This window comes from Ceratina calcarata, unplaced genomic scaffold (genome assembly GCF_001652005.2).
Source record: "Ceratina calcarata isolate Rehan_Ccalc_2016 unplaced genomic scaffold, ASM165200v1 scaffold160, whole genome shotgun sequence".
Classification (NCBI taxonomy): Eukaryota; Metazoa; Arthropoda; class Insecta; order Hymenoptera; family Apidae; genus Ceratina; species Ceratina calcarata.
Genome location: NW_017137285.1, coordinates 124,874 through 139,964, shown reverse-complemented (window position 1 = coordinate 139,964; position 15,091 = coordinate 124,874). Strand labels below are relative to the sequence as shown.

General features: G+C 41.2%; 2 protein-coding genes across 3 annotated transcripts in view; both read left to right on the top strand.

The window, feature by feature from the left end:
- LOC108632539 (uncharacterized) overlaps positions 1-12,103 on the top strand; it is a 48,980-nt gene extending 36,877 nt beyond the window's left edge. The window contains exons 2-7 of one of the 2 annotated variants that reach the window (XM_018037191.2): positions 404-1,129; positions 2,830-3,001; positions 7,438-7,499; positions 7,801-7,930; positions 8,069-8,180; positions 8,421-12,103. In XM_018037191.2, the coding sequence (XP_017892680.1) occupies positions 404-1,129; positions 2,830-3,001; positions 7,438-7,499; positions 7,801-7,930; positions 8,069-8,180; positions 8,421-8,519 (1,301 nt within the window). In that variant the 3' untranslated portion in view covers positions 8,520-12,103. The remainder of the gene's footprint in view (positions 1-403; positions 1,130-2,829; positions 3,002-7,437; positions 7,500-7,800; positions 7,931-8,068; positions 8,181-8,420) is intronic. The other variant, XM_018037192.2, reaches the window with a different exon arrangement.
- A 477-nt stretch (positions 12,104-12,580) lies between these two features.
- Positions 12,581-15,091, top strand: part of LOC108632538 (ATP-dependent DNA helicase Q5) — a 6,030-nt gene continuing 3,519 nt past the window's right edge. The window contains exons 1-8 of the mRNA XM_018037190.2: positions 12,581-13,227; positions 13,332-13,456; positions 13,534-13,698; positions 13,779-13,955; positions 14,015-14,194; positions 14,267-14,372; positions 14,458-14,569; positions 14,639-14,866. Coding sequence (XP_017892679.1) covers positions 13,140-13,227; positions 13,332-13,456; positions 13,534-13,698; positions 13,779-13,955; positions 14,015-14,194; positions 14,267-14,372; positions 14,458-14,569; positions 14,639-14,866 — 1,181 coding nt within the window. The 5' untranslated portion in view covers positions 12,581-13,139. The remainder of the gene's footprint in view (positions 13,228-13,331; positions 13,457-13,533; positions 13,699-13,778; positions 13,956-14,014; positions 14,195-14,266; positions 14,373-14,457; positions 14,570-14,638; positions 14,867-15,091) is intronic.

Here is a 15,091-nt window from a genome sequence, read left to right as displayed (position 1 = left end):
TTTACAAACTGCATTAATCCATTTTCTTTTATACGTACATGAAATTAATTTTATAAGAGAAACGGTTATTTAAAACTCATTCTTCAAACTGATATCACAAATATTTTATTTTACATAAAAATCCGGTGTAATAATTAGTAGGAGTAAAGTCGCGTCGGGGTATGTTAATAGGAAATAAATGTATAATAAATAGCGAATGAAGGAAGGTAATATCCGTTACGAGAGGGAGTGAAAACTTTTGGTTGGTAGTGTATTAATCGGTTGGGTAGGGCAGGGTAGAGCGTGTTTAACTACCCCCGGGGCGCGTGCAGCGTGTGCGTGGATCAGCCGGCTAGATGAAGCGGAGCCGGGCCGAGATAAAACACACTGTAAACGGGCCGAACGGTCGGATATTTGGTTACAGGGAGGCGGCGGCACGTGCGGCGTAGCTCCGGGCCAGGTGGTGGAGCTCGTGCTGTTTTTAAAACAGAAGAGGCAGCAACAGCAGCGGCAGCGGCGGCGGCGGCAGCAGTGGCGGGGGTGGGAGGCTACGTGGATTGCCTGGACGAGGAAAGAAGGGGAGTAGGAGGATGCGAGCCGGTAGGAGCGAGCGTGCTCGAGGAGGTTAGTTGTTCACCGGTGGCGGATGGCGAGGTCTGCTGCGGCGACAGCAGTACCACCACCAACTACAGCCACCGTCGTCATCACCTCCACCATATACACCGTCGCCACAGTCATCGTCAACAGCAGCAGCAGTGTATCCATCGATGCCACCAACGGAGGGACAACGCGGCTAGCAGCGAGCTCGTCGTCGACGGAGAAGCCGACGATGAGGCTACGTGCCAGGAGCCTGCCCATCACCGAGACGTACACGAGCTCCGTCACCTTCACCACCGTCACCACCACCGGCACTTGCATCATCATCATTACCATCAACACCACCGCCACCATCATCATCTGCATCGTCTCCATCAGCGGCTGCGGGACGACAGCGTCGCCCGGACGAGCGAACGTCGTCGCGCGGATGATACCGAGACCGATAACAACGATAACAACCCTGCCACCGTCACTGCCATGACGAGAGGATGCAGGATTCCGCCCTACCTCGCTACTCTACTCATCCTCTCCTACACCCTCTTCGGTATAGCAGGTTAGTCGAACATTCTCTTTTTAATCGATTGCTCAGTGATAACGTACAGTGAAAGTGATAACGACCCAGTGCTCTTACAATTTTACGTTTTTACAAGCGAGTTTCCACTGCTCCACTTGGCCGAACAGAAATGGGAAATTACTTGGAACAATTACGAGGAAATTAAAGTACTTTCATTCGCATCATTTTTACGGATAAAATTGCAATCTTGCAACGTCATTACCGCGTAGCTGCGATATACCCGTGCCGCGTCCGATGAGTACGAAGTTGCGAAATTGCATAGTTCGCGAACGGGTACAAAGCCGAGATCCCATTGTATTCTCGTCCCTATTCAGGGAACGCGATCTCTCGAGTGCGGAGTGGACGACGCGTGGCGGCGACAGATTGCAAGAATGCAACACGTGCGACCCTGATGGCCCGTAGCAATTATGCGCATACCGCGTGAATTATTTCGACGAAATATGTACACACATGCCACCCCTCGGATCTAACCAAACGCACAAAAGGGGCAAACAATCTTGCCAAATTACCCCAGCATTTTCCTTGCAATAATAATCACTTTTAGTGGCATTCTATGTGTCCCCATTATTGCAAATTCGGTGGTGCTCGGTAATATCAGGTTGCGTTTTGTGTTCTTAATGATAACGTTCGTTCGACACGGTTTGCTTGAGTTCAGTGTTACTTTATCAAATTACTGTCCCATTGTTGCAAGCATCGTTGTTAAATATAACTGAAAAGTCGATCCATTAGTGAGGATCGTTATTTTTCTTGCCATTCGTTTTAACGCAAATTCTGTGGAATGAACCATGCCGTGTTCGGAGCTAAATTGAACCGTGTAAATATGGCTTTAGGCATGCAGCGAGACGGCACATTGCAAAATTATAACAGGTGACAGATAGCCGGAGCGGATGCAACGTGCGTCGCGCGCAAGGAACGTGTTGTTGCGCAGCGCTTCGCTCGTGTGCGTCTCTCTTCTGTTACCACGGCCAAGTTTCATGCGTGGCGTGCGCGAATATTTTCCAACTTTCGAATTGTTCGATGGTATGCCCGATTAACGCGGCGAGTGCCGGAGTGCCAGGCGTTCCATTCGGTCCTTTTTGCCTGTAAACTGCTCATCGTGTCCCATGCATGCATCGCGCGGTCTCGCTGAGCATCAGAAGTGCGATTTTTGAACCAAGAATTTCACATGGAAGATCTCTTGTTAAAATTTTGTCACGAATCGAGAGTGGCGGGCGAGGACGGAGAAACGAGAGAACGGTTTTCCAGTTAAGATTTCGAAGGGGGATCGCGAGGAGGGGTGGCACGAGCACTTAGGCGGGCCCTGAAATACGGGGGCCCTTTTGTGTTTGGCAAACCGTGGTAGCCGTCGGAATTTCTAAAGCCAACCGTTCGACAATCCGTCCTTTCTCCCTCGTGTGTCCCGGTAATGGGATAAGGATAAACGATGGTTGGCCTTTGGTGGTCGTTACACAACTTAATCGAGCAAATTCGCCATTGAGCCGCTTTCTCTCGCCGAACTTTTATCGTTTCACCATCCTGATTTCCATCCCGGACGCACAATAGATCCTTTCAGGGGCCCGCCCGATTTTCTTATACTTCGTTTCACGTCGCGACGGGTCCAAATATTTGTCGTGAACCCGAGATGATCGACTTGAACGAGGGATCCCTGGTATAATTTGTTGAACGATTTCTGTTGACAGACGCCTGTTCATCGCGGTCGACGCCGAAACCACGACCGCCGACGCCGACGCCACGACCCAATATCACATTCCACATGTACACGTGTCCACCGGATTACGCGGAATGGTACTGCTTGAACGGTGCCACATGTTTCACTGTCAAAATCGTCGATTCCCTCCTCTACAATTGTTTGTAAGTACACTTTATTCCCACCGCCCCTACCAGAATGCTTTTCATCCAATAATACAAGATTAGATACTAACGACTGTTTTATGCAATTCCTAAACTGTAAATAATTCCATAACAGTAAAATGCGTAGATTAATATTGAAAGAATTAAAGGACATTCTTATTAAATATAGTTTCTTCAATTTATTCCATACAATTTTTATTTTGCATACAGTAATAAAATTTGATGAAACATTTCTTGCCAGGAATAATACATAGTGTTAAGAAATTTGTATAGTTAGCTGACAGAATATCTCCTGTAACAAAGCTTTCATCGTGCTGTATCAAAGCTGTATTTACGGTTAACGCGCTTGGGAAAACGTTGCCTTTACGAGAGTCGAATTTCTCGTAAACATTGGCCACTCTCACGACCCATTGCGTCTCGGAGCACGGTACCTTTTAACGTTTGCTTTCGAGCCGATAACCATCGATCGTCGTGCCCCGTAATCAACGTTTCAAGTGTTTCTCTCTTTGCTCACGGCTTCGTACCTGTCCAAAGAGATTTTTCGAAGTAATTACCAAACCCGATGACTGTGCGCAATGATTTACGAGCCTGGTAACGCGGCCAGTCCATTTTTCTCTTTCCTCCCTTCGCTCTGTTTGCGTAGTTTTATCGCGACGAGACCTCCAGACATTTTTCCCGATGACCAACACAGAAATTCACTTTGCGAGGTTTGATCAAGATTTCTTTTATCGATCGGTTCGCAAACAGAGCTCTCGTTTAGAGATTTTCGAGAGGAAACCGAAACTATCTCACGGTGTGGAAGGATTGCGACACGCTCGTGTATCGCGCGTGGAATTTCCACCGTCGAAGACGTCTCGGAATGTTACGTAACGAGGCACACCCTCGGCAAACATTTCAATGTTCGAAAATGCTGAACAATGACGGTTACCTCCATCATTAATTTATTTATTTTCATCTATTCATTAACCAGAGTACATAAGGTTACATTAGTATGTACATAGACCGACATAAACCGTCTTCCTATAGAGATGAGTACCTGTACGTACATCTGGTATCATTAAAACTAAGTAATTGTGTTGTTTAATAATGTAACATTGAAATAGAAACTTAGATTAGATATCTAGAAAAATAGCATTTAAAATAGAATGTTAGATAATTAAGTAAGAATATTAAAACTATTGAAATAATTTATTATTATTTTTTATCCACGCTGTTATATTCATTTTAATATTTTTTGGCTGCACTTTGTAAGATTTAGGCTTTTGTAAAAGAAAATTAGAATATATAATCCCAATGTATTTAATACTTTTGTAACTAATAGATTTCTTAATTGGAGGTAACTGTAGACTCTTATTCTAATTTTGCTTGTCTTACAATTCTTAATGGTAGTGAAAAATTAGGCTAAATACAAATGTCCGATTGGTAGTTAGGGATAAGGTTTTTGCATTTATCATTCAATCAATGATTGTTGGATTATACGCCTATTCATGAGTAATCATAAATAGACCGAAGCGCTGCACATGTTCGAACGCGTTTCCATGTGCAGCAGAATTTTTAACGTTCAAGTTATTTCGGCCAAGAATCTTTTGCTCGAGGTGGAACTTTCATTGGGTCGAGTTCCCAGAATCTGAAATGTCCCGAACCAAATGCCCGACCGCGTACACCGTAGCGAATGAAAAGGATCGACTTTTTTCTGGCATCACGCTTATCCTTTCGCGTTTGACACCGTGGCTGGAACAATTGTGATAGATTCGAGACGAAAAAGGGCCACCGACTGCTCTAATCCCCGGCTAGGCGAAGGTGACACGTACCTAGGCATTCCTACGGGAATCCCATGGATTCTTTTCGCTGCCGATTGTACGAATCGGATTTTTATTTATGGTTCCCGGTGATCGTGAAAAGACACGTTCCCTCCCTTTGACTTCTGCCGAAACTCCAACTACAATTTTCTATCGAACCTTTTAATATAGTCTAATGAATATAAAATAACGAAACGCGCTGTGATAGATGAATAGAATCTGGGCAAAGTTACGAATCAACCTTTCACCGATTTCGAGTCTCGATCTATCGTCTCGTATGCAAACGAAATAACGCGAAGGTCGACTCTTCTTCTCGCGTCGTGTGCGTGCTACTTTTTCCTCGTTCGCGCTCCCATAATTTCCGAACGGGAGGATTCCGTGAAGCGGACGGAGGGAAATTCCAACGGTGGAAAGTGCTGGGTATAATAAGCGTTTCCACTTTCTTGCGACGCGCGTTTTAACAAAGACACTTACTAACGAGACCGATGATTCGGCAGTAGCAACAGCAGGCAACAGTTTTAAAACTGAAATATGAATTTGATTTTCATTTACAAAAGTTACTTATATGACTTATAATTTTGGAGATATTTATTCATAATAAGATTGTAAGCTTAATAAAAGCTCCTGTTTTATAAATGAATATAGCATATGATATTTCGAAGTATATAAGGAAATTCCTAGGATTTATTCTAGTAAATTACAAATGTTGAAAATGTCTTCCTTGCTGTCGTAGACAAATTCTTGTTAGAAGAATTAGTGAAGCATGAACCAAAACTAATGTGTTCGAGTTTTTAACTGCTTCGAATGCCTGAACGATATTACCTTTTAATTGGTCCCGATTTTTATTATTTTGGGCATAAACTAGTGATTTCACAAATAAAGTAGACTCTGTTTAAGTACACGCGTACCTAACTAATCTTCAAACTCGATTTAAGATAAGTTATAATTTAATCTTTTCTAATATATGGATTTTTAATCCAGAAGTCTTGTATTTGTACGTGTTCATTTTTAAGCCTTGTCTTGACTAATATAGTAGGGCAACAGCTGCCTTAATACCGTATCTCGATGAACGGTGGTTCGTGACGATAACGATCTTGAACGCCGCGAAATGTACGATTTAACGTAATTTTCTGCGCCATTTGCATCGCGGGTAAAAGACTCGCGCGTTCTCCACCGTAACCAATGACGTCAAATGCGAGACACGCGGAGGAAACCAGATTTACGTGATCCGGACGTGCGCAAATCTCTTTTTCATCATCGACACTGGTTATAATTAAGCGGCGGACTCGCTTAGGAAATCTACTGCAAGGCCATTGATTAAATCGATAAATGGTGCACTCGAAAGTAAGCCACGTGACGTAGATCGTTGCGTCACGTACACCCTTGTTCATAAATCTCTAGATGTATCGTCGAGATCGAACAGGCCTCTTCTGGATACGTACTGTATGAAAAGAGAGCACGGGGTCTTTGCGTCTCGGCGGAATCGGCGATGTTAAATGTTTCGTTGCGTGGGAGTAACGGAAGCGTTGCTCAAGTACTCGGTTCCGCGGAGGAATAGAAGCGAGACGAAGAAGATCGTCCAATATAGAAAATCCTGCTTATAATAACTGATCAAATGTAAAATTCATGTGAAATATCTATCAATGCAGTCAAGTAATAATTCTTATAATAAATCTCTTCGATTCATCCAATATTACATTGTATTCAGTATACAGCAAATTCTTATGCAAAATAGGAGATTTAAGGTAGTCAGTTAACAGTAAACCTACTCCTTATACACTTGTTCCTATCGTGTCTGGTAAAAATGACTGAGCCTTAAAAAAAAGCATTGTCAGTTTATTATTGAATGAATTAATATATGAAGAATTTTTACAAAATGACGATGCAAATTTATCTAACAGGATATCCTGAAAAATGCTAAGAAAATCCAGATTGCAATTTTCTTTATCGTTTAAGCATTGCAATATGCATTCGCTTTTCATATCTTATATATTTTTCTTTGTACTTCCAGTACATCTAATTATTTCATAAATGCATAGAATTCATAGTCTAGTATTCAGTGTAGATTATCAGGGCGAATATGTGCGACCAAAAGACGAATGAAACTGGATTTCATCGTGTGGTTCGGTTAAACTTGAATTCGCTTGGATTAAATCTCGAGGGATTATAAAAGTGGAAGGGCGAGTCGATGATCCACGAGTACCGTTCGGTGAAATCGGCCGTGAGAATTCTTTTAATTACCGCATAATTACGGCCGGCCAAGATCGATACATTGCGCAATCGTTTCCTCGTTATCATTCCTTTTTTGTTTCTTATCCGCTTATCACTATTGTAATCTTTCCTTGATATTCTTCTTCTGTTTCCTTTCCCCTGGTAGCTAGTAATTGAGTGTACTAATTGGGTGGTTCGAGCGATGGCGTATACCTATCTGATTAATGTCCGATATTAAAAGAGCGGTTCGTGCCTAAAGAGCACGCTTTATAGCTTCCTGGATATTTCTTACCGCGTTTTACGGAAGCGGTCGCGTACGAACAATAAAGCTCTCTGCGCTCGCTCCGCGCTCTCTTCTCACCGCTTTTTTATCCAACTTGATGCGCCTTGTCTTAATCAGGTTTCGTACCTCCTTGCCTGTTACAGATGCGCCAACGGTTACATCGGGCAGAGATGCGAGTTTAAGGATTTAGATGGTTCCTATTTACGTAAGTATCCTAATATCCATCGATCGCAGTACATATTTCAAGTACGGTGGAACCTCGATTATTATCGGAACTAATAGACAAACATGTTCGGATAAGTATTAAAATATTATTAGGTTTAGTATTGAAATGTATTCAAACATCAGTAACATAACTTAAAGATATCGTTTGGGTAATAGAATGTTTTGATGAAAGAACATTCCATTAATAGAGCTAATAAAAGATAATCGGGGTTCTACTGTATGGCAAGAATTGATTCAGTAAATTCTGAACAGGAGATAAGGAATTAACGTTTTTGTCACAGCTTCCCGGCAACGTGTAATGTTGGAGACAGCCAGCATCGCCGGCGGTGCCACGATAGCAGTATTCCTGGTCGTTATCATTTGCATAGCGGCTTACATCCATTGCAAACGAAAGCAAAAGGAAAGGTCGAGGTATGTCTCTAACGTTATGAAAAATAGAAGAATGAACATTGATAATTCGATCGACTGACTTTGACGTAGTTGTTTTAAATTAGATATATTATATATATATATGTAGAAATTTCACATTCGACGTTATTTCTGTGCCAGCAGTAACTGCGTCGACACGGTGGATGGTCCTGGCCGAGATCCGGAGTTGAGGCCGTTTAGCAACCGCAGCCGCTCCCTCATGATCTTCATGACCAAGAATCCTAACAGCTCGGTAAGTTTCAATCGAGAATCTCATCTTTATATTTGAAATTCATTTAATATACAAGTTTATCATATCTTTTTTCTACTTTCAAAAGAAAACTGTGCTTGTGACACGATTTATCATCCATAGCCGTGCGCACGAGTGTAATAATTTCTCTAATTAACAATCCATAAAATATGTTGCCACGCTCGGAGAAAGCGAGGAACGTCGCGTCGAATGAGGAAAAAAAACAAGACTGTTTGTTCTCAGGCGGCGATAGAGCAGACGAGGATGCCCGGATGGAACAGCCCGGAAGCGGAGTCAATGAGAATGGCGTCGATCAGCGAAGGAAAGCGATCGAATCAATGATAGAGCCGGGAGTCCGGTGCCTAATTCCACGACGCGAAACCGAGGCGTCCGGCGTAGGAGAGATATCATTTAGACGGAAAAGGAATCACTTTCACCCAGCTGCTTTCTGCCTCCGTCCATGGACTACGTTCTCGCGACAGCCACGGGAAATTCGCGTTCCCCGATGCCGTGCAAACACGGGATCTAACTTATTATTCGTCGTGGTTCGTGCCTGAGGAAGATTTAGTTCGCGCGAGAATCGCGATTCGCGTTCAGAGAAGAGGATCTCGTCGGCGGCTGGAAGAATCGATACGTGGATCGGGATCCCCGGGATCGATGATCTCCGCGAGACCGAGAAGAAAACGTAGGATTTCAAAGGGAGAACGTAGCTGGTTTTAACTTTAAATAGCTGGACTCGAACAGCTGGAAGAACAAAGGACGAGAAAGTAGAAAAGAAGGGAAGCTTAAAAATAAAGCGTGTGCCGCTTGAATAGAGGTGGACTCCTCTCGATAGAAAAGGAAGAGGGAGATTTGAAGATATTCAGCGTGAAGACGTAATGAAGAGAAGAAAAAGAAGCATAAGTAATTTTGTTCCTATCGGAGATAGTTTAGAGCAGACAATAATAACCGGAGAACGATTACTATAATGTTATTAGCATCGGTTATATGATAAACGTACTAGTTAAGTTTCTCGACGAATAATCAATTTGCTAAGTAGAAGAACCGTTGCTCGTCGTAAGAACGATTATTTTTCTCCAGCTTCCGCCGAGGGATGCGCGCGGAGATTTACTTCTCACTTTTATTTTCTTTAAATTCTTTTTTGTTCCTCGTTCGCTCCATTTCTTTCACTATCTTTTTTCCGTCTCCGAACGCCGTGAGTTCAGCACAAGTTCCTCGTAAATCAACGCCACCGAACACGCGGAAAATAGAAACGATTCACGTATCGAAACCGGCCAATGGATGCGCAGCGTTCGAACTTGCAAGTCTTCTTTTAAACATTCGAGTTGGCAAGAGGAATTTCCAAAATTACGTCGGGCAAATTCCACGTTGATCTCGCGTGACAAAATTCAAGTACTTCACTGTGGAACAAATGTTCTATCAGATAGAATTATTTATTGAAAGTCGGCGTTATAAGTACGTGCGTCGCGTCTTTTCGTCCGCACGATTCAATTTCAGTTTTGTGTTCGTGAAAGTAAAGGAGAAGAGTGCACGATGTTATCTCTGCGCGATTAAGAGGACAAATCGAGCCTCGGTGTAGCGTTCGTTAAAATCGTTGATAGGCATCGATCCTAACACACGATTGCACGAGTCGCGGTGGCGTCGATGGTGAAGAAACGCGTGTCGGACGTTCGTACCGCGGACGCTGGTCTCTGTTTCTCGCCTCTCCTCCTGTAAATAGTAAATTATCCGCGTAAAGGGCCAGCCGGCTCGTTTCCCGGTGAATCTCCGTTTATCTGACGGGCGATTCGACCGTTGTAGCGGACAAACTACAATTAATGACGATGCTGATCGACGGCGCCACCACCTACGGTGACAACTGAATTTATCGGGAAACGAGTCGACCGGATAACAGAGCCGAAATTCGCGGTACGCGGTTCCTTTATTCGAGCAGCCATCGATTGCCACCGCGGCGGGGAACTTCTGGGAGAAGTACGATAGAGTATAGATTATTTTTCACGTCGAGTCGCTGGTAACTCCGAAAGGATCGGTCCTATTCGCATTCGATGGTGTTTTGTACATTTTGTAGATACTGTGCTGTGGTGTGAAAGAAGCTTCCAAACGCTCTGAAGGAACTGAGAACTTGTACTTTTTGTGTAAAAAAAAAACCAAACGTGATTCGCTCGTGTTTCCTTTTTCGTTCGAAACGACGACGGGTGGGTGGGGAGCAGTGATCGAAGGAGGATAAGAACGATCGAGATGAGAAACGAAGAACGAGTACGCACGTAGAGGATTTAGTGGACACGAGCAAGGACAGGTTCCGAAGGAGAAGAGAACGCATGGAGCTAGAGTGGCCTAAAAGTATGTTTTCTTTTTCGTGTCACGGGTACGAGGTACGAATCGTGACCCCGTACGGTGTAATTTATTATAAATAGTCCTAATTAACGTGGAGAAACCGTAGCGTGAAATTGAAGAAAAAAAAAAGGAATGATTGAATTAATTTCCCTGATCACACTTCTCTCGTAACTTTGTACTTGGTTCCTAATTTATTCTCACATTAATTATTTTCCTTTAATTATTAATTAAACCGCGGTTGATTATTATTAATTTACTAATTTACGATCATTAGTTACGATCAATTAATTATTCTCCTTTTATCATTATTATCGAATCACGATTAATCAGTTTATTCCTAATTATTATTTGGTTAACACGGTATCTTTTAAGGACCCGCACATATTATTTATAAACGAACGAAAAAGAGAAAGAGTAGTATTTAAAACAAATTTTGAGAAAAAATGCACGCAATTACCGACGCGAGTCTGCCTGTGAAAATCGCGCGAGACTCCGTGAAAAGCTTGCGTTCGTAATCCCTTGGTTGAAAACGATCATTTTCGTACACCTGGCACAAACAACGAGTCAATTGGTTGAATAATAAATTTTTGTTTAAACCGAAGAAATGTTAAACTGAAATAGAAGTTTCACAGGCAGGCTGCGAGTGTCAGATTGTAAACGCGAATAACGTCGTGGCCGAATGATTGCTCGAGAAACGATCGTCGATTTCTTTCTTTCCAACGAATTAATCACGGAGGAACGGTTTTAATTTTTGTAGTCGTCGAGAGCAATGACTCGGCCTCGCGGTTTAGCGACCGTTTAAGCGTAGACAGTGGTGGCATTTTAGTACATCAGACAGCGCTGTATCGCGAGAATCAAGACGAAGAAGAGAACCGAAGGGTGGGAAAGAGCAAGGGAATATATGGGCAGACACGAGAAGGATACGTGGTTGTATTTAGTCGAGCGAAAGACAAGAAGAAAGATGCGAACGGAAAGAAATTTGTTTTATCGGGTAGCACCGTCGCGGTCGTTCGAGGTCTATCCTAGAAGAGAGATCTTGACGGGAGGGACACGGCTCGTTGCGTCGATCCCCGTCGTCGATCGGAACTGACGCGGGCTCATTGGAATTTCGCGAAATTCGTGGTGGGCCGCGATCCTATTCCGATCGAGGCTCGTTCATCCTCCCGGCGACCGCGCTCGAGCCCCGAGCGTTCTCTTCTTTCCTTCATTTTCTCCTGTTTGCTTCTTGCTTTTCCGTTTTTTCGTTCCTTCTTCATTTTCTGTTTCTACATTCTGTAATGCTCTCTTTATTCTTTTCCCTCTTTTGTTTTTTCTTTTTTTTTTTAATTCACGGACGGAAACCTTCGTGCTCCAAGGACACGCGAATGGTCTCCAATAAAGTGGGAAATCCTTATTTTCTTTATTTCGTGAATTGCGTGCGCTTTATGACGGCGGATGGTAGGTACCCCGTCCGACATACCAAATCCGTACTCTCTCTGTCGCGGTATAAATGCTGTTCGTTGTAAATGTACCAAAGACAATGTCGATTAACTGACAAAATAAATAAAGTAGTTTATTTATGAAAAACGAATGAAAAAGATTAAAAAAAAAAACAAACAAATGGAGAGGGAGTTCTCCCTCGTAACGATAAGAGATACGATGATGAATATAAACGGGGATTTATACGAGAGTTATATCTATCCAAAGGAAAAAGAAAGAAATTGCTGCTAAAGTGTCATTTAGCTAGACGAGATTTATCGCACCGGATCCGCAATGTTGCATCGAAACATTGTTATTATTTTTGTAAAGAAACCATGTACATGTATTAACTTAGCGTGCTCTGCGTATGGAAGCTTACAAATATGTTGATTATTACTATTATTATTGCTATTATTTCTATTATTATTATTTCTATTATTATCTATTTTTATTATTATTATCTATTATTATTATGATTATTATTATATTGAAAGGAATAAAAACTTGTAATCTTGTTTCCCGAAATGGTTAAATAGTATAAATAAGCAAGATCATCGTATAAGTCGCTGGGTTTAATCCTTTCAAACCTTCCTGCTATTTGAGTACCGATCGGCAGAGTGCACCACCGTCCAGGGCCGGTATTCGGAGTAGTTGGCTTTAAGCATTTGCTATCCCGGTCTATCCCATATTTCCAGTCCCTGTCTTGTACATACAGAAAATAGGGACTTAAATGCTTAAGATGATTCGAAATCGAGCAAATATCACAGGGCGTATTAAAATACAGAAAGGTTATAATAAAGCTGCCGATCAGCCAACACACACGTTGGCTACCTTTGGAATTTTTGCTATGGTTTTCGAATTCGACGCATGCACATTAGCGTCAACACTCACTTTGGGTATGAAGATGTTGGTGTCATTGTAAGTGTTGGGTTAGATTAAGTTAGGTATGACGTGAATTTGAAGCGCATGCGCTTATGGTCTGCACCCTCTTGCGTATTTCGAAAGGTTGCTGTATCACAATGGCGGGTTTTATATTATGGTTTATGTGAAGAACGCGTTGGGAATAACGTACAGTACAGAGAGTTAAGGAAGTTGGATTGTAAAATGATGAATGAATATATAATTGAAAACTTGAAATTTTAATTAAAAACTTAAAAGAGTAGATAAAAAATGCTGTCAACAGTGTTGAAATCTGTATTTGGTTATGATGACTTTAAAAGTGATATCCAAAAGCGAGCAACTACTGCTGTTCACAGAAGTTCGTACATTATGTATTTGTTTATGCAAACATTACATATGAAATCTGTAATAAAGAGAAATGATTATTTCTAATTTTTATGAACGATTTATGTTCACTTCTAGGTGATAAAGATGTGTTTGTATGTATGCCAACTGGATCTGGAAAATCACTTTGTTTTCAATTGCCTGCTATTATGAAAGAGAATAAAGTTACAATTGTTTTCTCGCCATTGTTGGCTTTAATGAAGGTATACAATTAATTCATGAGATAAATAATTGATAGAAATGAATTAAATGATTAATATAGTGTTCATTTATATTGTAGAATCAAGTAGATTTTTTACTTAGTAAAAAGATCAATGCATCTTCTTTAAATTCAAACACATCTAAGAAAGATAGAGAATCGATAATCAAAGATGTGACATCCAATTCTCCAAAAACTAAATTGTTGTATGTCACTCCTGAAATGGGAGCACAAGAGCATTTTCAGGTAAATCATTTTTACACATACGTTTAATTGTGATATGTATAATAGAATATAAAAATATATTTATTAAAATATTCTTACAGGATTTAATAATTAAATTAAATAAAGCGAAAATGATTTCTTATTTTGTTATTGATGAAGCTCATTGCTTGAGCGAATGGGGCCATGACTTTAGACCAAAGTATAGAGAACTTGGAGTATTTAAAAAATTATGTCCCAGCATTCCAATAGTCGCATTAACAGCTACTGCTGCAAAAGAGGTAGATCTGGAATATTAAAATATGTAAACAACTGATTTTCTACGAAATATGTGTTACAGGTAAAAGATGATATAATGCATTGTTTAAATATGAAGAATCCGGGCATATTCTCAGTACCAGTATTTCGATCTAATCTTTATTACGATGTATGGTTCTTAGAATCACTGGATAAGCCTTTTGAACATTTGACGAATTTTGTTAAACAAGCTCTTGGTTCAGAAAGTACATCTACTCCGAAAGTATGTCATTATATATTACATAGCATGCATATTTATATAAGATTTGCACTAATTGCTATTGAACAATTGTAGGACAAAAGGAGCTGTGGTATTATTTATTGTAGGAAGAAAGAGGCAACTGAATTAATTGCACATAAGTTATCTACTTTTGGTATACCCACGTTGGCATATCATGCTGGTATAGATTCCTATCATTTTAAATACTTGTGAAACAATAAAAAATGCTGAAGGTAATAATTAGACGTAAATACTTACTGTCGTAGGTTTAAAGAATCAAGAGCGTAATGATGTTCAAAATAAATGGACATCTGGGGAAGTACCTATCATTGCTGCAACATGTAGTTTTGGCATGGGTGTGGATAAAGGATCTGTTAGGTGAATCATCGTTTACAGGAAGTGTACATCACATCTGATTTTATACTGATGTTATAATTTTATACCTAGATTTGTAGTGCATTGGACAGCCCCACAAAATATAGCAGCTTACTATCAGGAATCTGGTCGAGCTGGTAGAGACGGTAAACCAGCGTTTTGTAGAGTTTACTTCAGTAGTGAAGAATACAGAGCCATTGAATTCCTTATTAAAGCAGAAGTCACGGAAAAAAATTCCGAACTCGTAAAAGCAAAATGGAAAAATTTTGAGAAAGCTGTCTCGTACTGCCTTGAAGCGAAGTACATATTATTGCATATATTAGGTGAAATGAAAAGTTCTGAGCCTTTTTCGTTACATGGCTTTAGTGAACGATGTCTACGTTGTATCTTGTCATTCTATACGGCAAATTAACCCTTTGCGGTCGTATGTGTGCTCTTAGCCACCAAAGCCTTTTTACCGTTCCGGTCATGTCATCAAACGCTCGCCATGCAAAACGCAGTGGCGAGTCTGTCGTCTTTTGAACG